This window comes from Balaenoptera borealis (genome assembly GCF_965194805.1).
Source record: "Balaenoptera borealis genome assembly, chromosome: 11".
Classification (NCBI taxonomy): Eukaryota; Metazoa; Chordata; class Mammalia; order Artiodactyla; family Balaenopteridae; genus Balaenoptera; species Balaenoptera borealis.
The window spans coordinates 10,612,066-10,635,695 of NC_138868.1; the positions used below are offsets into that span (position 1 = coordinate 10,612,066).

General features: G+C 47.4%; 1 protein-coding gene across 5 annotated transcripts in view; it reads left to right on the forward strand.

Annotated features, from left to right (window-relative positions):
• Positions 1–9,724: 9,724 nt before the first annotated feature.
• LOC309605351 (pre-mRNA-processing factor 19) overlaps positions 9,725–23,630 on the forward strand; it is a 43,451-nt gene continuing 29,545 nt past the window's right edge. For 3 of the 5 annotated variants that reach the window (XR_014231352.1, XR_014231353.1, XM_082341117.1), the window contains exons 1-15: positions 9,725–9,974; positions 11,640–11,789; positions 11,972–12,048; positions 12,793–12,934; positions 13,018–13,091; positions 13,241–13,303; positions 14,191–14,232; positions 14,360–14,434; positions 14,776–14,851; positions 14,945–15,054; positions 16,312–16,467; positions 16,705–16,774; positions 17,005–17,090; positions 17,374–17,544; positions 17,694–17,799. Coding sequence is in view for 3 of the 5 variants with exons in the window: in XM_082341117.1 (XP_082197243.1) it covers positions 9,956–9,974; positions 11,640–11,789; positions 11,972–12,048; positions 12,793–12,934; positions 13,018–13,091; positions 13,241–13,303; positions 14,191–14,232; positions 14,360–14,434; positions 14,776–14,851; positions 14,945–15,054; positions 16,312–16,467; positions 16,705–16,774; positions 17,005–17,090; positions 17,374–17,544; positions 17,694–17,799 (1,417 nt within the window). In the remaining 2 variants the exon portion in view is untranslated. Of the gene's footprint in view, positions 9,975–10,530; positions 10,615–11,639; positions 11,790–11,971; positions 12,049–12,792; positions 12,935–13,017; positions 13,092–13,240; positions 13,304–14,190; positions 14,233–14,359; positions 14,435–14,775; positions 14,852–14,944; positions 15,055–16,311; positions 16,468–16,704; positions 16,775–17,004; positions 17,091–17,373; positions 17,545–17,693; positions 17,800–19,701; positions 20,128–23,630 lie in introns of those variants that run through there. The other 2 variants (XM_082341118.1, XM_082341119.1) reach the window with 2 other exon arrangements.

A 23,630-nucleotide genomic window follows, 5' to 3' on the forward strand; every position in this document is an offset into this window, starting at 1 on the left:
ATTGTTAGAAATAAAACTATAGGCTCGAAATGGAGTCACTTATTGCTAGGACAAGCCCCCAAACCGGGGATTAATACCTGACCTAGCTGAACTTTCAACCTCCCCCAGAAATGTAGTCTTAACTAGTCAGTCAGGAATTTTTTGGTCAGCACCAATGAGGCAATCTGTCACATGGGCTCTCTCTTGCCTCCAAAGGAAGATGAGATAATCTGCTATATAGACCCCTTCCATTCCCCATGGATAGGTTACCTATGCCTAAAATAATCTCCTTTTTTCTGTTTATGACTTCCATGTCCTGCCTTTAAAAACCCTTCCCTTACTGTAGCCCTTTGGAGAGATGGCCTGCTGCCTGATTCATGAATCTTTCATGCCAGTTAGATCTTTGAAATTTACTGGGTTGAATTTTGCTTTTTAACTGTATAAAGTACTAGAAGGTCCTAAAAATACCTCTTCAATGCACAGTAGGTGTGGGGATTCAATGAAGTAAGGGGGGTGAACATGTTTTTAAAAACATCCAAGTAGCTGTCCAAATGCTTTTATCACATTGGCTGACATAGGCAGGCTCCCCTTTGATGTTAAAACAGTTCCTGAAACTCAACACTCTAAAATAGAGCTCTTTTTTCCCTCCCTCCCTGAATCAGCTGTCTGATTCAGCCTTCGATAGCTCTGAGGAACTGATCCCAAGAGGTAGTGGGAGAGGCCAGTATATCTGTGACTTTGGCTAAAGGGTATGTGCAATCCAGCATACGTCTCAGCAGAAGGTTACTGCTAGCCATGAGGAACAGGTATGTCAGTTCATGATTTTAGGGCTTTTCTAAGTATGGGAAGATGCAAGAATTTGGGTTCATAAAACATTTTCCTGTCATATCTAACTATCTAAGGGCCAGTTTTGCCTGTTTTCTCAAAGCACAGAGTGGATCATTCTGTTCTTCACCCTGAATTCCTTTCAGGGTGTACTGTAGGTCAGCAAGTACAGTGGCTTAGGACTAGTAGACTAGTCCTTAGTAGACTTGTGGAACTGCATGGTGAGTAGCATTCCTTGTTTTACAGTGCCCCCCTGTGGTCATAAATTTAACCAAGGTTTGGGAGGCATTTCATAACCAATTTGTCCCATGGGGCCAGCAAGGCTTATTTCTAGGTCAGGCGAGGATTTCGTGGATATGCCGCCTAATGTGAAATTACTGGACTAGACCCTGTTAATTGTAGCCATAGAAGTATCTGAACCACCTGTATTACTAGTCTGTTAAGGTTCAGGAAATGATTCTCTCTTGTTGCTTCTTCCCATATCTAGAGTTACACTCTTACCATCATTTTAATTTTTTATAGAACTATATATTTGGTCAACTGTTTCAAGTTGCTTAGTCATCATTATTTTTGTTGGAGGCTCAATTGCACATTGGGTAATACAAGAAATAACAATCTTGTAGAATAGGCAGAGTACAAGTAGTATAGCTAGCAGCATTAATAACGTCTGAAGTAGGAATTTAAACTAAGAACTTTCATTAGGTGCAGACCCTGGCCACCTGACCCAGTCTGTTCCATACCAGTCACTATATTTAAGGGTAATGATAAATTGGCATTGTTCATAAGGTACTCAGCCCAATTTCCCAATGTTATTAATCTGATTATCCTTAGTATAATTTAATTGTTCCCAACATAAGGGGACTTTTCAATTTAAATGACTGTAGCCTGGTGTTAACCATATAAATCCATCCCATAATTGAGGGACAGTCTCTCCCAATAAGCAGGAGGTTATGGTTTTTGACTGAAATTTAGCTAATTGTTCCGATTGAGCTGAGTGAGTAACCTTTAAAAAATATTTGTATTTATGGCCAGGGTCAGAGCAGGTATGATTGACTGGCCAAGTGAGGGGGTCTCATCTAGCAATATCAACAGTGGCCTGAACGGAACTATAACTTCTTTCTTCTGGAAAAAATTTCCTAAGGGCCATTCAATCAGAGGCTTGGAGTGGAGAAATCCACCAAGGTAAACCAGAAGTACTGGACATAGGCAATTGACCATAAACCCAACAATTGGATTGATTTTTAAACTCTGCATGGGACTTATGTACCGGTTGTAGAAACCAAGAAAACATTAGAAATGATCACACAGGTCAGGCCCAGCATCTTGGAATAGCTGTCTACTTCTGGTGTTGTCTTTTTTTTCCTGGTGCAGGTGTAGTTTCTCCTCTGAGTGTCGTTTTAAGTTGATGTTGAGGTCAGCAGTCCTCTCTATAGGCCAGTCTGGTACAGAGGCCCTTTTTAAAGTGGGAGATAATGAATCCAAGAGTCAATTCCCTTCAGTTTCACTGCACACGAGCTAGTTAAGAGTACCTGATAAGGATCCTTTCATCTAGGTTGGAGAGAGTTCTTTAAATGATGTCTTTTCCAGTATGCACAATCTCCTGGTTGCAAGTCATGGGGCATCTGATCTTCATCCAAACATAACTAGGGTAAGCTTCAGAAACAAGATTAGAATGTCCTTTTAATAGTTCAATTAAACCTTACAATAATGCAACTTAGTAAAAAGGAGCCTTCTAGGAAGTGAGTCTTCGGCAGTAAATACCGAAACTCAAAGACTACTAACAGCACTAGAACTTAATATCCACCAGGGTATATTACTGAAACATAATTCTTATCTCCAAAACCACCCTCATCTCTACCAAATATAGCCAAATTAAGACTAATTTGCTTGCAAAATGAGTCTGGTTTCAATAAACTTGGCCTGATTATTTACATAAGTATAATTGATCATATATGCTCTTTTAAATTGGCTTTGTTGGAACTTTTCATAAGGAATCTCAGATTTGAACTTTAAAAGTCCTCTCAAGGCCAGGAAAGACATGCCAAGGACTTGCCATTAGATTCTGTTTGGAATACCTATAAATTTGGGTGAATCTCTTTCTTCTTGAGGTACAAAATATCTTGAGGTCCTTGCATCTGCCAGGAGGTGGCTTTCTTTATTCACCTGATAAGGCTGTTGGGGACCCTGTATGCAAGATACCAGACTGTTTTTTCAAGGGATTTATGGCTCCATAAAGTCAGTCTTAGTTCCTTAAAGCTGTCTGGTCATATCTGAGCCTATGCACATCTCTCTCTATTATGACATTCCAATCAAAGCCTTGATAGTATAACGAATGTTTCCAATTGTGTGCTGTTATAAGGAGAGTAGATTCTTATTGAACTTACTTACTCTTATGGCAAATAACCATATTGCCATGAAAATAAGAATACTAAGAGTTTCCAAATTCTGGAGGGATCAGGTAGAGAGAAAAGATAAGTGTTTCAGTTCTGCTTACAAAGGTATAATTTACCAAATTGCTGTAAGTCACAGCTTAAGGGGAAAGGTTTGCTTATATCTGGAAAACAAAGATTAAAAGTCAATAATATTTCAGACAAAAAGTCATACTTGTTGATCTTGATACTTCATAGTTTTATGAAGCCATCAGGTTTTCCATTCGAATTCTTTAATTTCTTACCCAATTCAGCAGTATAATCTGAAGGTTATCAGAAACCTGTACTTATCAGAAAGTCCTTTCTATGAATCTTCTTGAAAATGAAGCATTTTTGCAAAAGCATCAGAGCGAAACAGTAATTATCTATAAATGACAAGAGACTTTAAAAGGCATAGTTAAAGACCGATTACAATGCAATTGTCAGAGAAATTTAGTTATTTTTGTGACATAGAATATTGAAATAATAACTAGAATTATGACTGATAACATTATGATTGATAACATTATTAATGTTATAATGTAACATTATATCTACGTTCAAATTTTAGAAATTTCATGTAATTTCTAGAACATTTATGTTAATAACAATTACCCATAAACTATAACCTAAGAAGGCTGACAATGCTTCCCCTGTAATTTAACATACCAAATAGTTGGGATTGACATATATGCACTAATATGTATAAAATAGGTAACTAATAAGAACCTGCTGTATAAAAAAAAAATTAAATTAAACTTAAAAATTTTTTAAAAACCCAAAACATACCAAATAGTATGTTAGATATTAGTTTAATATCTTTGAGATGTTTTAGTATTCTCTGAAGTATCCCAAAGTTAGCTAGAAGTCAAAAGAACTTTGGGTGTTCCCTGGTAAGATCCCCCATGATGCACGCACGGAAGTTTGTCAAAGATATCAAAAGATTTCAAAACACTTGGTCAAATAGGATCATCGGTCACTGTGAAACAATATTTAGTCACTTAATCAAGTGACAATAGAAGATTTCAAAGGCAAATACAAAAAGTTACAACAGATTGTTTAAAAGGTAGAGAAACTTTACATTCTGCTATCGAAAGCAGATCAATATTCCAAGAAAACTTTGCCCCTCTTGACAGAGAGAGAAAACCAAATTCTAATTTTGTACCAGCTTATTTTTAATATTAAAACTCATTCAATCAATTAAATTCATTCCAATCTTCACCAGTCCTTATCACATACAAAACTCTTTTCCTAGATTACCTTCTATAACTTTCTTTTATACCTTCAGATTTTGTCCTATGCTTTCCCTTTCTCTCTCTCGCTCTCTTTAACTTCTTTTTAGGACAAAATTACTTCCTTTTCCCTTAACAAAATTCATTTCCATTCCTTAAACCTTCTTCTTCCTTTGCACACAAATATTTTTTCCTTATTAATTTTTGGAAGTTTTAATTGTATTATTTTAATTATATTCTTTAACCTTTAAAAACCTTAATTCCTAGTAAAAGCTAAGAAGTAAGCAATTATGAACTCTCTTAATTAGCATTCTGTAGAATGGCAAACTTATTAACTCTATAATTTCTAAAAACATGTGCTTTCTTATAAAAAAAGTCTCAATTAATAGTTCTAAATATCATTAGTTTCTCTGTAGAGGGAAGCCTATTTTACTGTTTCAGTATCTTATTTTATTTGTAAAGGATCTAGATAGTCAATAAACTTCTAGATAGTCAATAAACTTTAACTTAACTTAGCAAAACTCTAAAGTTTCAAGTTACCAAAAACCTGGAGAAACTATTTTTAAGAAGACATATGATAAAACATAATTTTTTCTAAAGAGTTCATCTAAAAACTCTTATCTCATTTACATTTAATTTACTTGTAAAAATCTTACTACAGCAAGTTATTTTTCTTGCTGACAAATTTTGTAAAAGAGATAATAAGATCTTATTTGACTTTTAGTAAACCTACATACAATAAAAATATTACACTTAATGCTGATTACTTTAAAGACATCTCAGTTTTAATTAAACCAACAAACTTAAACTAACTTAATACCAAATATTAATTTAATACTGAATATTTCCCAGATCATATGAACCTGAAATCCATTTGGGTTAGTTTATTTATATTTCTGAGAATTTATATAAGTGCTTAATTTCACTTAAGCCAATTAAATAGAACTCATTTACAAATTGATTTTGGCAATACCACCTGCGGGTAGAAACATATCATATCTATAACATACACACAAACATGTAGACAACACAACCAGAGATCTCAAAGCTTCATTTAAAACTTAGTCATGAATTGGATATTACAATATAAAACTCATTTGTTTATATAACAGAATAAGTTGTTTACTTGCTTGAGTTTAAAAAGGCCTCTTTTCCATTTTTTCCCCTCCAGTCTCAGGAATTGGAGATGGTCTAGATAGATAAGAGTTCCTGAGAGCCCTGGTAGAACGTTTACATCTCAAAGGCACAAGGAGAGAAATGCAAGCTCCTCCTAGAAGGACTTTTGTTCCGTTAGGTTCAGAATTTTGAAAAGATGTTTTATCAAACCGATTTCTCTAACAATGCAAAAACCAGTTTTGGAATGTTAAAAGAGCCCCATCTTGGCCATTTCAGGGTGGGATTTCCTTTAGTTCCCAATTAAGTAAGTACTTGCAAAGTATAAGTTCTGTAAATACATGAACCTGACTGGGGTTTTAGTTGGAGGTTGGCTGTATGATGCTCCTCTTTTCTTCTTTTTGGGAAACTCTATTCCACATTTTAAAGTTGGTTTGTCAGGATGAAATTACTACTGAAAACTGTATGGTGGGCCCATGTGCTGTTTGTGAGCTTAATTCCTCTAAGGTGTCACCTTAGAGTCATTTCAGCTCTTTTACCTGTCTCGGTTTCTCCTTCCAGCAATCTAAAACCCCCACAGGTGCTTGGAGCACCGGACGGCCAATCCTTATGTGCGCATCCCTGGATGAGCGACTTTTTAAATTAATGACTGGGGGACTTCCCTGGCGGTCCAGTGGTTAAGACTCCGCGCTTCCACTGCAGGGGCCACAGGTTCGATCCCTGGTCGGGGAACTAAGATCCCACATGCTAGAAAGTGCGGCCAAAATTAAAAAAAATAAAAACAACAAGAACAACAAAGAACAAAAAGACCCCAAAGACCTATAGGAAAAAAAATAACGTAAATTAATGAGTGGGTTTCCCTATGGGACTGCGGTACAGTATGAGGACTCACCTCCCCCTCGCCCGTAAATATCTCAGTTGCCTGAGAAAGCTGAAACCACCTGGGAGGAGCTATGTCTCTTATCTTTGGAGCTGCAAGCTCTCATATGCTATCTTCACTTTTATTCTGACAAACCCTGTTAAAATTTATGAAGCTGATTTGAGGAAAGACATCAGGTCAGCCTCCCACCTAATCACCCAGTCCAAACCTCCTCAGTGTCTTTCAGCAACTGAGCAAAATCTTCCCAGTGTCTCTCAACTGGGGAATACAGGCACCTCTTCTTGAACCTAAGTTGAAGGATAACCCGCTCCTCATACCAAGAAGCTTAACAACCTCTGAATTAAACTCAGAATTGTCAACCAAGATGAGAGATCTGAGCTTAGGAGAGACTCTGCTAAATTCACCTGGACACACCAAGGAGGCCGACGGGCGCCAGGGGCCCTTGCTGGTACCAAGGGTCTGGATCATCCTAGAGTTTAGACAAAGGAGAGAAGTCTGCTCTGGGTTTCTCCCCTCATGGTCACCAAAACTGTCAACTGACAAAAAAGTGCACAACATAGGAGCTGTGTGTTGAGTTTCATGCATTGTCTTACTGAGGACTATAGCCCAGGAGACAGCCTGTCCAATAGCTCTGAGGAGCTGCTCCAAAGAGGTAGGGAGAGAGGCCAGTATATGTGTGATTTTGGCCAAGGAATATGTACAATCCGACATCTCAGTAGAAGGTTACTGCTAGTCACGAGGAACAGGTATCTCTGTTCATGATTTTTTTTTTTTTAATGTTTGGGATTTCATTTTAATTAATTAATTAATTAATTTGGCTGCACTGGATCTTAGTTGCAGCACACGGGATGCCGTGTGCAGGATCTTTGTTGTGGCATGCGGGATCTTTAGTTGCAGCATGCGGGATCTAGTTCCCCGACCAGGGATTTGAACCCAGTCCCCCTGCATTGGGAGCGTGGAGTCTTAACCACTGGACCACCAGGGAAGTCCCTCTCAGTTCATGATTTTAGTGCTTTTCTAAAGTATAGGAAGATGCAAGAATTGGGGTCATAAAAATTCTCCTGTTACATCTAAGGGCCTGTTTTGTGCATTTTTCCAAAGCACAGCGTGCCTCATCCTGTTCTTTGTCCTGAATTCCTTTCAGGGTGTACTGTAGGGCTGCGATTATAGCGGCTAATGAGTTAATCCTTATAGGAGTGGATGATAAGTGACATTCTTTGTTGTACACAGACTACACATGAGTAGCAATCGGTCTGTCCCCCTGTCAGATTGTTTCTTTCCTTCAGATGTTTCTCAGACACATCCATCTTCCTCTGGACCTTCATCACTTCCTGCCTTGGCTAAGGGTCTCTTTCTTCCAGAACAGGCTCTGGTAGCATCCTGGGCCACACCTTCCAGCCTTTCTCACAGTTGCAACTTCACATTTGCTTGTGAGATCGTTTTTGATTTGTAGGACTACCAATCTCATGTCACTTGAATTTTCCTGTGCAGGAAATGTAACTTTTTTTTTTTTTCTTATGACAAGTTAATTTCTTTTCAACTCTCTTTTCCATCTGAGTGGTAGGAACACTCTTAGACAGTTCAGGGTTCTTCCCACCCTTGTTTTACAGGTTGTACACACTTTTGGAAAATTAACATAGGGCCAAAGGATGGAGGGGAAGAATTCACCTAATCCTCTTAGTTGTTGGAGCTGCATTGTCCTGGTTAATCCTCCGTCAGTTGTCCACACAGGTTGCAGCTAAATCTACCTGGGAAATGGAGCTTCTGGGTTATTGACCAATGTGTACCTTTGCTTCCCAAGGAGGAGCAGCCTTGGCCTGGGGGAGCAGGGCATAGAGTTCCAGTCTCAAGAACCCACTGACAGCTATGCATATAGCCCATTCCCCCACCTCTTTCCTTCCCAGCCTTAGGTAATCTTTATCTCCTTTGTGGGGAGATTGAGATTGGGGGGAGTGGGGAGGAACCTGAGATCACGTTCTCACCTGTAATAGTTATTCCAAAATCAATTGCCCTGAATCCATTCTATTCCCTGAGGGGCTTGTTTTGAAACTCAAAAGCCTTGAAATGACTCCCCATTTCCTCCATCTTCTGTCACAGCCATAAGCTCCCCAGCACAGGGACACCTCTGGTTTTGCTCAGAATGCTATCCCCAATGTCAAGTACAGTGCCTGACTAGCACATAGTGGATACTCAATAGATTTGTCCAACAAATGAATTATTGGGTCTTTCTCTCTCCCCCTCCAACCCATCCAGTTAATGTCTTCCAGAGGAATCTTCTGGAAATGTGGTTATCACTCCATAGCTGATGTGCTGTCCGGCTGTGAACCCAATCAAGTCTAACCACCTCTGGTTCAAGGTCCCCTCTAAACGGATCCATTTTATTTCCTACCACATCCAAGTACTTAAGATGCCTGGCCTGTCACGCAGCCTGTCATTCAACCAACAATAGTTATGACGTTCCTGCTCTGTGTCGGGCACCGTGTTAGACTCTGAGAAACAACAGTGACCGGAACAATCATGGTTTCTGCCATCACGGACTTTACGGTCTAGCGGAGAACCCAGACAGCAAACAGATACTCGTACATAATTAAATAATTAAATGATTATAGTTATCCAGAGTGGCTCAGGGGAGAATTACAGGGTGCCGTGACTAAAATTCAGTCAGGGGTCAAGAAAGAGGCTCCAGAGGAAGTACCACTTAAGGTGTGATTGAGTTTACTTTGGAGCGGATGGGAGGGGAGGGAAAGAAGAGAGGGAGTTGAGGAAAGTGTTCGGGCAAACGTAACTGGAACCAACCAGAGTGGGTAAGTTTGAGGACTTAAAAGGCCAGTGTGGATGAGCAGAAGGTGAGGACTTGCCCAAAATCACACAGCAAATTGGTAGTAGAGGCAAGACCAGAACAGTTTCTTGGCCAGTGTTAGTTTCTCTAACCATCTGCATCTGCGCCTTCTTCACTGGGTCTTTCAAAGCGTATTCCGAGAAACACTTGCCCGAGAATCACGTGGGGCATGCACTGACAACGCAGACTCTCTAAAGTAGACCCCAGGAAGATGCATTTTAAGAAGTTCGTTCAGAAATTCTCGCATACACCAAAGTTTGCAAGACTACGGTGTCACGGTCCTCGCCAGCTCCGGTCTCAAAAGGGTGTTGCTGAATTGATTGGCTTTAAAGTCCCACTGCATCATGGGAAATGTAGTTTCGGCTCTCCTTTCCTAGCCCCTGGGAGCGCTTTACGGAACGAGCCGAGAGGGTCCGGAAATAGCCGAGTATTTCCTGGCGCGCCCTTTCCTGCCCGATTGCATTCTGGGAAAGGGCAGTTTCCGTTAAGTGCCAGAGGCTGAGGCGCGCGACCGGTCGCGGTCCCACGTGAAGCCCTACGCGAGCGTCCCTCGGCGGGGCTGCTCCTCGCTCGCAGCGGAGCGTCCCGGAAGCAGCGGGGAACCGGAAGTGGCCCGCGGAGGCTCGGAAGCTGATCCCGGAGCCTGGTGTGAGGAGCCTTGGAACGCAGCGACGGCGCCATGTCCCTCATCTGCTCTAGTGAGTGTCGGCTGGGGCCGATCCCGGGTCGCAGGAGGCCGGAGAGCCGAGCGGGAGGATATGCGGGCCGCTGCGACGCCGGGGTTGGGGCGGAGGTGAAAACGGGGCTCCCGGGAGGCAGGGCGGCGGCCTGTCAGCCCGGGGGTCCTCCTCCTTAAGCGTGGGGTGCATTTGCGCTGCGCTTCACAGTTTACATAACGCCTCAAGCGTTTTGTCGCAGGCAGCACTGAGGCCACCCACCTCGTTTGCGCAGTGGAACTGAGGCCTGGATAGAGGGGAGCAGGTGCGGGGGAAACAGGAAACCCTAGGGCTTGTGCAGGATCCGCCTCCGCTGGCGCAGGGATGCGGGCCTCAGTTTCCCTATCTGCAAAATGAAGGCCTTGGCACTGGATGTTGTCTGAGGCGCCTCGCTTGGGTAGGCAGAGCTTTTGCAATTTGCAGAAGTCGCACAGTAGGTTAGAGGCAGTGACGGCTGGAAGCCAGGTCTCTAGCTCCCAGCCTGACTGTAGGACTAATGAAAACAGCGCACATTTAAAAAGCCTCTGTTGGTTTACAGCGCGCTTCCAAGACTGTGATCTCGTTGTATCCTCGTAAGAATTCTTCCAAGCAGAAATAAACATCCGGTTTTACAGATAAAGATGTAAGGCTCAAGGAGAATGTGGCTTTTGTAAAACAGAACAGCTAGTAAGTGGCAGAGCTGCATGATGGAGCCAGGTTCTCTGACCCTGAATCCATGCTCTTTGCAAATGCCTTGTCCTGTCTTTCCTTTAGGTGTTTTATTGAGGCGTGCAGATGTTTTGCATTCTCATTGTTTATCCGGGTATTAGTTTCTCATCTGTTTCTCTCTTGGCTTCCTAACTCTCAAGCCCTTTACTCTCTCAGAACCTCTCCATAAATCCAATACAAAGGGAAGAAGGCGCGAAAGGAAATGAGACTAGAAAAAGGAACCTTACACCTTAAAGAAATGACGGCGTGCAAAGTATTTTCACATTCATTGTTTGAATCTTGAGAAAGCTTTTTTCTGTTTTTCCCAGCTCCATCCTTCCTCTCATTTGCTCATCGGTTAGATGTTTACTGAGTGCCCGCTGGGCATCTGCATTGTTCCAGAAGGCAGAGACCAGCTCTAATCCCTGTCCTCAAGGGGTGTAAATGGTACCTCTGTTGGGGGTTGTTGTGAGGATGAGTTAATCAGTGGAGAATGTTTACAGTCGCCCTTGGCACCTACTAAACACCATGTAAATGCTTTCTGTTATCATAGCACTTGGCACATCGCTTTGTAATTTCTTTGTGTCAGAATCCATCTAGGCTCTAGCTTGAGATTTGAATGGCCTCGTGTGTATCTCCCTGTCCTGCGGTACAATGGGTGCCTAAGCATCTTTGTTCAAAAATGAGCTGGGCGGGGATTATTGACTGCTCTCTAGGTGCCTGGCGTTTAGTAGTCCTGTAATAATTATTTATTGATTATCTGACTGTCAGGAGACTGATGGCGACGCTAGTTAGGTGGCTGGAAAATGTGCTGGGTACAGTCCAAAAATGGCTTGGCGTCACGTCTTGATTCCTGTTAGCCGAGTGTAGGGACGCGTGGTCTTGTGGAGGCCAGCAGTAGGGGAAGCACCCCTGTGGCCCTTTCACCACCCCAAGCTCACTGCCTGCCCTTCTCCGCAGTCTCCAATGAAGTACCAGAGCACCCGTGTGTGTCCCCCGTCTCTAATCACGTCTACGAGCGGCGGCTCATTGAGAAGTATATTGCAGAGAACGGCACAGATCCCATCAACAACCAGCCTCTGTCCGAGGAGCAACTCATTGATATCAAAGGTGCCTGCCGGCTGGCCTCAATCCAGGGCCGTCCTTGCCCGCAGCCTGGGAGGGCGGGAGGGGGCGCCCGCGCACTCAGGGAGGGGCGGTGGCCTGTTCGTGCAGGCTGAAGGGGAAGGAGGGGGGGAGCGATGGAGCGCCCCGGGTTATGGGTTCTCACATCCACTTCCCTCTCTCTGCAGTTGCTCACCCAATCCGGCCCAAGCCTCCCTCCGCCACCAGCATCCCGGCCATTCTGAAGGCCTTGCAGGACGAATGGGTAAGTCCCCGGAAGAGAACTGGTATCTTACCCACTTGAAGAGAGGGGATCACTGGACTAGGACGTGGGGGTGGGAGGCATGGAGCATTATTTTCTCTGTTGAGGGGAGGGTGAGAGCAGAGGAGGAGGCTGCCTGTTGACCTCACACAGGTCTGGGCTCCACGCTTAGTTCCATTGCCCGCTTGCCGTGTCCCTGGGCACGCTGCTCGCGTCCAAGTCCTGATTTTCCTGACCGCCTGACATGGATTAGTGCCTGTCTCTCGGGGTTTTGGGAGAATTAGAATAAGATTAGAGTATAAACTTCACGATGTCAGGGGCTTATTTTACTCATCGATAGAGCCCCAGCACTGAGAGCAGCGCCAGGTACATAGTAGGTGCTCTAAAATGTGAATGAACGACTACATCTTGAGGATCGTCTGGCGTAGTGCCTGACACAGTGAGGGCAATCAATAAATAGCAGCTGTAGCAATTTTATTCCCTTTTGACGAGGTGACGGCATGACACCTGAGATGTGCCGGTAAATTAGAGAAGATGGGGATGGGAAAGAGTTGGCTCCCACTCCTGTCTGTGTGCCCAGGGTTTGGCGTGCGTAGGAGCTCGGGAGCATCTCCCAGAGCGTTCAGGGTCACTCAGGTCTTGCTTGGGTCACCAGTACTGGTCTAGTCTTCTTATCAAGGGCTGACTCTTCTGCTGGGTGCTCCCCGCGCCTCCCCGCCCCCTCACAGTGGCGTCTCCCTCTCCCAGGACGCAGTCATGCTCCACAGCTTCACCCTGCGCCAGCAGCTGCAGACCACCCGCCAAGAGCTGTCGCACGCTCTGTACCAGCACGATGCCGCCTGCCGTGTCATCGCCCGTCTCACCAAGGAGGTCACTGCTGCCCGAGAAGGTATGGCCTCTCGCCTGCCATGCCCCACTCTGGGCTGCGCCTGTTTTATAATAGCCCGTTTCTGACATTGTTTTCTCTCCCAGCTCTGGCTACCCTGAAACCGCAGGCTGGTCTCATCGTGCCCCAGGCTGTGCCGAGCTCCCAGCCGAGTGTTGTGGTGAGTGTCCCCGCAGCGCCGCCAGCAGCCCGCGCGCGTGTGTGTGTGCGTGTGTGCGCGCGCACGCGCGCGGTGGCTCACACAGCCCTCCTCTGCAAAGGTCTCTGGCATTTCTGTGCTCCTCTCACCTTCACCTTTCTGCTCTTCAGGGTGCAGGCGAGCCGATGGATTTGGGCGAGCTGGTGGGCATGACCCCCGAGATTATTCAGAAGGTATGTCGTGCTCTCACTTGGTGGGAAGGCTGATGGGCCCTCCCTTTTCACTATCTGCCTGGAGTCCAATATGAATAAAAATCCCATCCACTTGGAGATGAAGTGGAGTTGTGCAGAGCACAGACTCCGACTGGGCTGCCTGGCTTTGTGTTCTGATGTCACCGGTTATAAGCTTTATGACCTTGGGCTGACTTAACCAGTCCTGTGTCTAATTTGCCTTGCTTCTAAAGTGAGGATAATGGTACCTACTTTATAGACTTGTGGGAATTTTAAAGATTTTGATTACTGTTAAGTACCGTTTGTTGCTCTTATTAGGGTTCTTTGCAGATACTAAAACATTTTGTTACATGTTTTCATTTTTTTTGTTTTGAGGGAGACAGGACAGGAGTGATGACTTTCATTTTACAAGTGAAGAATCTAAAGAATGTGAGGTCCAGATTCAAAGGCACAGCTCACAAGAGGCAGAGCTGGCCCCTGAGTCCAAGTCCGGTGCTCTGTTACACTCAGGGGATCCTCCTTAGTACGAGTTGATAGTGTGTGTCTTTTCCAAGCCATTCAGGTTGTCAGCATGCATCTCAGCTCTCCTCTTAGTGGCGCAGGCATGGTCTGGGAACCGTGCCATTTATTGCCTCTGTGGCCTTGGGCAAGTGACTTCACTTCTCTGAGGCTCAATTTCCTACTCTGTGAAATAGGGTCATCAACACCCACTTCATAAGGTTGGAATGAAAGTAAAAAGAGATAATGCACAGAAGCCTTTAGCACAGAGCTTGGCAGATGATTTCTTGGTGATGCTTGTGAAAGCGTAGATGTGACCAGCATTCACCGTGTTGTTTTCCTGGCAAAATAATGTGTCTCACGTTGAGCGTATTCCCCTCTCTCTTCCCCAGCTTCAAGACAAGGCCACTGTGCTAACCACAGAGCGGAAGAAGGTGAGTCCTCCCAGGGTCAGGGGCGGGAGCTGGCCTGGAGGAGGTGGCTGGCCCCTTAGGAGGAAGGGGGATGGCCGAGTCCTGCACTCACTGCCACTTTTCTTGGGGGGCTTTTTCTTTCTCTCAGAGAGGGAAGACTGTGCCTGAGGAGCTGGTGAAGCCGGAAGAGCTCAGCAAATACCGGCAGGTGGCATCCCACGTGGTGAGTGGCGGAGTCCTGCAGACTTGGAGACCGGGCCCTCCCAGGCTGTTTCTGGGGTGGGGCAGGTCAGCATGGAGTGTCGCCAGGGCCTCTGGCCCTGCCCCGTTTCTAGTCTTGGCTGCTGAGTTGTCAGGCTTCTCTTCCTGCCCAGCTCTGGCTTTCCCAATAGCATATGAGGGACTTACTGCATCCAGGCAGAAATCCAAGTGCAGTGGATGAGGAACAGAAGTCACTTATGTTCCCCGGGGCTGGGGCTGGGGCCGGGGCCAGGACAGTTGGGTGGCTTTGTGGCCTGCCTTGATCCGGCCGTGACTGGGTTTGATGTGGCTCTCTCTGCACAGGGGCTGCACAGTGCTAGCATTCCCGGGATCCTTGCCCTGGACCTCTGCCCCTCCGACACCAACAAGATCCTCACTGGTGAGAGCGGGCCTGGGGACAAAAGTACCTTCTTCAGCAGAGGGACTTGGGTGGGCCTGACACATTTTTGGATCTCATTTTGGTCCTCTTCAGGTGGGGCAGATAAAAATGTCGTCGTCTTTGACAAGAGTTCTGAGCAAATCCTGGCCACCCTCAAAGGCCATACCAAGAAAGTCACCAGCGTGGTCTTCCACCCTTCCCAGGTAAGGGCTCTCCTAGCACCCTCAGCCCTCATTCCTGAGCCCTGTTTCAGTGGTTTAGGGTCCCAGAACCAGACCCCCACCCCGTTGCCTCCTTGGTGAAGTGACACGGGCCTGAGAAAGAGTGCCGACTCTCTAGCTCTGGCAGTTAGGGGCCGGGTTTGGGGTCACGGGGTTGCCCTCTACTCTGTGTCAGAGCTCCTGAAGCGTGGCCTTCAAACCGGAGGAGAAAGGAATTGTGTAGTTTGAGAAGCATATTCATTGAAATGTTTTATGTTAGGAAAAGGAAAAAAACCCTATAGCGTTTATAATACAAACTATAGTAAACAAAGCTCAACAGAACCTTGCCTCATGTATCTGAGGAAGACAGATGGGTCTGTATTCCTACGGTCCTCCAGGCTGAGGGTGAGAACGATGTTAACCGCTGAAAGTGGTTGGGTTAAAACAGATGGAGAGCCGCTGGTTTAGAGGGTAGGCAGCTCGTTTGACCAGATTAATGACGTTATGGGATTTGAGTTTTTAAGTCTAGGGCAGTTTGGGACTGTAGGACAAGTGGCTGGATCAGCTCTTCCCAGAGTCTTTGCTCTGTACCTTTAAGGAAATTAGAAATAGAAAAATAACATGGTGAATTTTTCATTAAACTAGATATATTCAAATTGAAGCACTATTTTCCTGCTTACTGCGTGTTAATATGTTATTTCTCTTATGCAAGTGCATTGATGGAAGATGGTAGTTGGTTTTACCTTATAGCTTTTAATGTCCTAACTAACCAAAATAATTGGTTGGTGACGCCACGTAAGTTTTTCTGAGAATTAGCTTGTCCCCGAAATCCTTAAGTGTGGGATGCACTGGAACATGCCCTTGTAGCCCCTTCCAGGCCTGGTACTGTTCAGACCTCTGCCACCCCAGACAGTAGCCATTAGCTACATGTGGCTATTTAAGTAAACTGAAATTTAAAATTCAGTTTCTCAATTGCACTAGCCACATTTCTCTCTGGTCCTGGAAAAGGATTATGGGAAATTTCCCTCTGGTGCAGTTATCCTTTTTACCACTAGATGGCGGGGCCTCCCGCCGTTGGCCAAAGGCTGTTTAATTTCCCATTCTAATAGCGTTTACCCTTGGGCTCTCTTAGGCATCGTTGGGTGGATGGGTGGTTCCAGGCAGGGCGGGGCTGTGGCTGTCCCCAGCCCTCTTTTGTAAGATGGTTGTGGTCCATCTCTTCTCTGTCTCTGATCATCTGCCTCTTTGCTTTCCTTTTAGGAGCTGGTGTTCTCCGCCTCCCCAGATGCCACTATCAGGATTTGGTCTGTTCCGAACGCCTCTTGTGTACAGGTTGTTCGGGCCCATGAGAGTGCTGTGACAGGCCTCAGCCTCCACGCCACTGGTGACTATCTCCTGAGCTCCTCTGATGACCAGGTGTGGTCCCAGCCAGGGCCCCAAAGAGGCTCCTGGTCCCCAAGCTCCTATATCCTGGGAGGAGGGAACATCTTACCAACCCCAGCCGGTTCCCCAGAACCCCAAGGAGAATGTTCCCTCTACCAAGCGGGGCTGGCCTTGCCAGGGTCTGCCGGACTAGAGTCTCTGCCTTCCTGAGGGGCCACCAGAACCTGGGGACCCACTGTCTTACTGGCTCCGTTGTCTCTCTTTTTTCAGTACTGGGCCTTCTCTGACATCCAGACAGGACGTGTGCTCACCAAGGTGACCGATGAAACCTCTGGCTGCTGTAAGTTGCCTCGGAAGCGCTGGGCTCTTCATTTGCTACGTTTTGTGTATTTTAATGTTTTATTTAGTCATTTGCTCATTTGTTCTAAAAACACACTTCACCACTGGTACGTGCTGAGCGCCAGGCATGGTGCCAGCCCGGTGAGCAGTGGGAAGAGTGAGGACCCTGCCTTTGCTGCGCTTAGTCTCCCCTGGCGGGCTCTGACGCACGTCCGTCTCCCCTCTTCACAGCTCTCACCTGTGCGCAGTTCCACCCGGACGGACTCATTTTCGGGACAGGAACCATGGACTCTCAGATCAAGATCTGGGACTTGAAGGTAGGACGTGGTGGCCTCCATCTGCGGCCCAGGGCTGGAGCTCTTGCAACTGTGCAGTGTGATGAAGTGCTGATGGCGCCTGGCCCCAGGGGTGTCCCAAGAGTGGGCAGTGGCTGTGTGTGCGTGTCATGCAGTAGGTGTGGTCTGGCGTCCACCCCTGCTGTCCTGCTGCTTGTCCTCCCTGAAGGAGGGAAGAGGACGTCTCAGAAGTAGGACTTTGATGAGCTCCGTTTTCTCCCCCTGACCAGTGGGTGACATTTTACTCCCTGCCCCCCAACTGTAGGAGCGCACCAACGTGGCCAACTTCCCTGGCCACTCGGGCCCCATCACCAGCATCGCCTTCTCCGAGAACGGCTACTACCTGGCTACGGCGGCTGATGACTCCTCTGTCAAGCTCTGGGATCTGCGCAAACTTAAGAACTTTAAGACGTTGCAGCTGGATAACAACTTTGAGGTGCGCCCCCTCCCTCCCCCCAGCTCTCTTGGTCGCCTCTCCTCCTCATTTGTCGGTTATTCACTGAATTACTCTAAACTGCCTCTGTTTATCCCCGATTGCTCATAGTTTCTGCTCCCCTCATGCGACCTCTGTCCTGATTCTGGCAGGTGAAGTCACTGATCTTTGACCAGAGCGGTACGTACCTGGCCCTTGGGGGCACAGATGTCCAGATCTACATCTGCAAACAGTGGACGGAGATTCTTCACTTTACAGGTAGAGGCTGGCCCTGGGATCCTGAGGTCTCTGGGTGCCCTGGCCCAGAGGAAAGTGGGAAAATCTCACTGTGTTAGGAATTTCTAGGGGTAGGCTTGCATTTGCCAAGGCCGCTTTTAATCACTATCTGAGGCAGTAGAGTTTAATGGCTAAGACAATGAACTCAAAGAGTGAGACTGCTTGGCTTTAAATGCTGGCTCTACCACTTGAAGCTGTGTGACATTGGGCAAGTTACTTAACCTCTCAGGAGAATGATAATAGTACAGTTGATCCTTCACAGATTCAACCAACTGTGGATCGAAAATAAAGCAAAACTCGAATTGGCCACACACTGGCAACTGTTAATGTAGCATTTACCTTATATGTACAACTATTTACATAGAATTTATGTTATGTTAGGAATTATAAGTTATTTAGAGGTGGTTTAAAGTATGTAGGAGAATGTGTATAGGTTATATGCAAATACTACACCATTTTATATAAAGGGCTTGAGCGTCTGTGGATTTTGATGTCTGCAGGAGTTCCTGGAACCAGCACCCCTCAGATACCAAGGGAGGACTATACATACCCAGTGGGGTTGTTGTGAGGTTTAGCTGAGTTTATATATGCATACATGTATTTAGATGAGTTTATATAAATATATAAACATATAAAATACAAATGTACATAATGTGTAAATATATAAATACAAAATAGCAATACCCATAAATATATGTGTTTAGAACAGTGTCTGGCACCTAGGAAGGATTTGCTACTATCATTCAGTATTGCGTCTTAGTCCACGGTGGGATTAGAGCAGTAAATAAGGCAGACCCAGTGTTTGCACTAACGGAATTTCTGGTCAGGTTGGGAAGGCAGATGTAGAGTGACTTCACCAGTAATTACTTAAGTGCCTTAAGTAATGAAACGCTGAGACAGTGGGTAACGGTTGGCAACCTCCCTATAGTCGTGTGGCCTCAGGTATGTGACTTGCCCTTTTGGAGCTGTAGTTGCTTCATCTTTAAATGGGCGTTCTGACACTGCAGATTGTGCCAGCTGGTGCTGTGGAGGTGCTGCATGGTGACAGGGTGCCTCTTGCACCCTCGGGAGCGGGGTGAACGGCAGCTGCTGTTGTCTTTGTTGATGAAGTTGTTGTCCTCGTTAGCAGGTTGTGGGCAGGGCGCCAGCACCTTCTCCCACCCCAGATTCCACTCAGTGTGTGTGTTCCACAGGTGGCCAGGCCTGACTGTGTGGCCCACGAGTTTTAGCCTTCCCTGGGCCCTGGTGCTTTGATTTGGAGCAGAGTTAGGTGGAGTGGAGGGCTGGGGGCACGGGGTGGCTTTGTCGTGGGGAGCTGGTGGCCGGCTGTGGTCCTAGGAATTTGCACTGATGCCCATGAACTGCCCGAGCCCGGCAAGGAGGGTTGCCCAGCCTCTTCTGCCCCTGCCCCAGCCCTGCCCTGTGCCAGGGGCCCAAGTTTCCTGGAGTTAACCCCATGAGCTAGAACCAGCTGATAGACTATTCCAGTTACACACAGGGAGTCAGAACTAAATACATACCAACCAGCCTAGCTCCCAGTCAGTTCTCGGACTTGAACCGAGCCGAGCAGAGCCGAATTGTAGCTGCTCCGAAAGCTTAGGTGGGGGAGACTGACGTTCCACTCAGCCCAGCTGCAAAAACCTAGGGGCCTGCCGTGGGCCAGCACCGAGTGAGGCCCTGGAGCTCAGTGCTGTGCGGGTCAGACTAGAGCCCTGGCCTCGGGGGTTGACAGGCCACGGGGAGGTCCATACGGGCAGGGGCCCGCAGGATGAGGAACACTGACGGGGGAGGGCTGGATGGGTTGGGAGCGTATCAGCAGGGGTCAGTGCTGAGACCCCGAGGAAGAAAAGCCTCCTCACCATTGTCTCTTGTCTCTCCCCACAGAGCATAGCGGCCTGACCACGGGGGTGGCCTTTGGGCACCACGCCAAGTTCATTGCTTCAACAGGCATGGACAGGAGCCTCAAGTTCTACAGCCTGTAGGCCCCGGCCCTCCTGACAGGAGCTGGGCCTCATCTCAGTAGTGGGGTAGCGTTGGGGGTGGGGGGGGAAGGGGAAAAGAGACTACTGGGGGGCGGGGGGTGTATGGGGCGGGACATTTGCATCATTTCCCTCTGGTCCGGGCGGCGGGCTGAGAGCCGCGGTGGCGTGGACCACCCCCATCCGTGCAGCCTCCGGCCCGCTGGGAGCAGCCGTGGGGCAGAGTCGGGGAGAGGCCGAGCCAAGGGCACTGTGAAGGGGCTGGGCCAAGGGCTCAGGCAGGTTTTTGTAAGCAGCGATCTAGTTTTCATTAAAAAAAGAAAACACCAAATACAGCCACCTTCCTCTGTGTGTCTGTAGCAGGGAAAGTCAAGGGGAGGGGCACCAAGTAGGACTCTGACCACCAGGATGCCCATCGTTCCTTTTTTTTTTCGATTGCACAACAGAAATAAAAAAGAAAACAAAAAGAAATCTACAAGCCATTTGCCATAATGACTCTTCCACATCCCTGCAGGCCTTGACTCTGTGTTTCTAGGGTCTCACGTCACTTGCCTCGTGGGGTTGGCTCCCACGTGAGCCTGGAAGGGAGGGGGAGGAGCTGAGGAGCTGCCAGCATGTCAGGAGGGATTTCCTCAGTCCTTCAGTCCGAGGTGACAGAAAATCTGTCCCAGACTAGCTTGAATCAGAAGGGTTTCTGTAGCGCTGGTGTTTGAAGATTTGAAATAGAACTGGTTCCAGGGGAGACAGCCAGCAAACAGTAAACAAGCAAAAGATCAGCGAATGCCCTATTTAATTAGGGAAATAAGGGTGGTCAGTGTGGCTTTAGGTGGTCAGGAACGGCCTCTTGCAGATGACACTTAGGTTGAAGCCTGATTGACGGGAGCTAAAGGGGAGGTGGAGTGTTGCAGACCGAGGGAAGGTTCTAAGGCTGGAATGGTCAAGGGGCTTGGAGCAGGGGAAGGAGGCCAGTGTGGCCGGAGTGTGGCGCCACTGGGTGTGGCCCCGGGAGATCATCAGTACCCTTGAGAAGAGCGGTCCCAGTAGAGCGCTGCGGCGAGAAAAGTGAGAAGGTGGGAGGCAGTGATTGTAGGTAAGGAATCGCGCCAGGGAGGGGAGCCAAGAAATGGGGTGTCCCCTTGGGGTGGCGGTGGGGTCAAAGCATAGCCATCCATGTTGACACAGCAGAGCCCTCCACGCGTGCTTTGCTGTGTCCGTGCCGTGTGGCCAAGTCGGTTCGGGCGTGCCGTGTCTTCTAGGAGGGTCAGAATGCCTCTTAACTAGTAAAACCCTTGAAACTCCGGCAAAGAAACCATTTAACTTTTGGACCCAGTTTCCTCATAAATATTTGACAAGGAGAGGCTCTGTGTATGTGTGTGTAACCCCTGGTGTCCATGGAACTCGCCTTTTGGAAAACATCCCAGAGTTTTAGCTGTTTGTAAACAGTGTGCAGTGAGCACCTTCAAGCATGCAGCCTTTTGCTAGCTTAGGTTAGTTCTTACAGGTAACTTTCCAAGAGTGGAGTGGTAAGCCAGCGTTTGGAAGACTTAGAAGTTTTCCCACATTTGCCAACCAAAGTAGTACCAATTTGAAGGTGTGGCTCAATGTGTGATGATATTAATTTTATGTATCCTCAGCCAATTTGGGGTATTTCTTGTGATTTGAAAAGAGTATGGGTCTTAAGAAAAGACCCATCATAGTTCTGAAGCAGGACCAAAAAGGAGAAGGGAAACTGCTGAGTGAAAGATGGACCTGTAGAGCTGTCCGCTGCTGTTTGCAGGTGGTGAATCAGCATCATTCAGGGTGGGGGTGGCTGAGGACCCTGGGGGTGTCCTGGGGCAAGCACAGCACCAAACCATCTCATGGTTTCTGGCTGGATACTAATATGCATTCTTAAGGTCTGCCTTCGTTTCCAGGAAAACTGGAAACTGCGGGACGTAAGGACAAAGGTTCTTGGGGGACCTGTGGGTTGGAAAGGGCACCGTGGTCCCCCTCAGATTGTGTGAAGCGTGTGTTGTATCCATGCAGATGTGCATTGGGGGCGGGGCTTAGAGTATATCTCAGAGGGACTTTAGTCCCGCCCCTACCCCCAGTCAGATCCAGACCACTGCCCTAGAAGGACTGGTATGTGGATCGTGAGGCTCTGCAGTGCCTTCATCTCCTGCCCTCTTTCCTCTCTCATGGGCAGAAGGGCTGTGTGCCAGACACTATATGTACATTTTCTCATTTTATGCTTGAAACAACCTTGCCTTTAGCTGTCCAGCAACTGGGCAGCTTCCTGCACCCCCCTGGGGCTTCATGTCCCTTTGCAGTCCAGGGTGGAAGATAGGCTCTGGGACTCTGGGGACAGACTCTGGGCTTTGAATCCCAGCTCTGGCACTTAGCAGTGAGGGGCCTCGGTCAGATTATTTAACTCCTCTCTGTTCAGTGCCTTCATCTGGAAGACGGGGATAGTGTACTTATTAGGGGTGTTGTAAGGCTTAAGCAGGTTAGTGTGTGAGCAGTGCTCAGGACAGTGCTGGGCGTGATGAATGCCGTACACGTTTTAACTGCTGCTGCTGCTACTTTTACTTCTACTGCTACACTGTTTGCTCTCCCCAGGGTCGCTGCCCTGCCAGGCGAGTGCCCTCACTCAGCCCGGGTTCGTGCCTCTGGCGTAGTTCTAACCACGTTACCTTGGAGGTGTTTATGCATTTGTCTCTCATAACTAGGTTTTAATCTCCGGAGGGCAGGGCCGTGTACTCATTGCTGGCATTCAATTCACTGCTGCTGAGGGGCAGACAGATTCAAACCTGGGGCTCAGACCAAAGCCCAGGCTCTGTGTCTCCGCAGAAACAAAAGGCGGGGGCGGGGAGGGCTGGGGGGGCATGGATGACAGACTTCGTTATTCCGGCCAGAATGGAACGGAGAGCTGTCATCCCTGCCACGTCTCTCCAGATTTCAGCTCAGCTGTCTTGTAGGTGAACCTTTTGGAAGTGGGGCTCAGTTGGTAGATTCTAAAGGGCTCACCTATTCTGGACCCTTATTAGGCTCATGATTTTTTGTAATTAATGCTTATTGCATCCTACATGAGCTTGACCCCTTTGACGATCCATTCCTGGATCGTTCATGCCTGAGGACCCAGTCCCCAAGCCCACCCTCGTCCGTCCACTGTTGAAGCTTGCTCGGCCTTGGAGCACTGACCAAGGCGGCCACCTGGGGGCACTGTAGTTACACTAGTCTCCCCAGTAACAGTGGCCCCAGGACCGAGCTGTCAGCACCACAGCTGGGCCCTGTTCTCCCCGTTCCACAGGCTGGAAACCATAAGTAGTAGAGCCGGGATTTTAAGCTGTCTGGCTACAGAGACAGCTGACTGCTCCATCATGAGCTGAGACAGGAGCGGGCAGCTCCACGGTGTTCCAGGATGTAGTGCTATGGTTAGGTGTGGGCTCTGGAGTCAGAAGCCAGGTATGAATCCCAGAGCTGCAGCTCTCTATGACTTACGTGTTTGTGTCTCAGCTTCTGCACCTGTAAAACTGAGTTAATGGTGCCTACTGCACAGGGCTGTTGTGTGCAGAGGGCATGGGAAGCACCCCATAGCTGGCTGCTGTTTTCCCTGCTCCTGTCTGCACTGGCATCCACTGACACTGCTGGGGTCCTGGTGGCCCTTGACCCTCCACACCTGTGTTATAAAGGTGAGGCCTGACATGGCCTTCTTCCTTCATGAATCTTACGTTTATAAGGCTCTGATAACACGAAGTGGAACGTGATTAGGCAGGGAGGTGGGAGCACACAGGTGATACAACCGTGGGGCTGTAGAGTTCTCATAGAGGTGCCAATGCAGAGGATGGGGTGCAG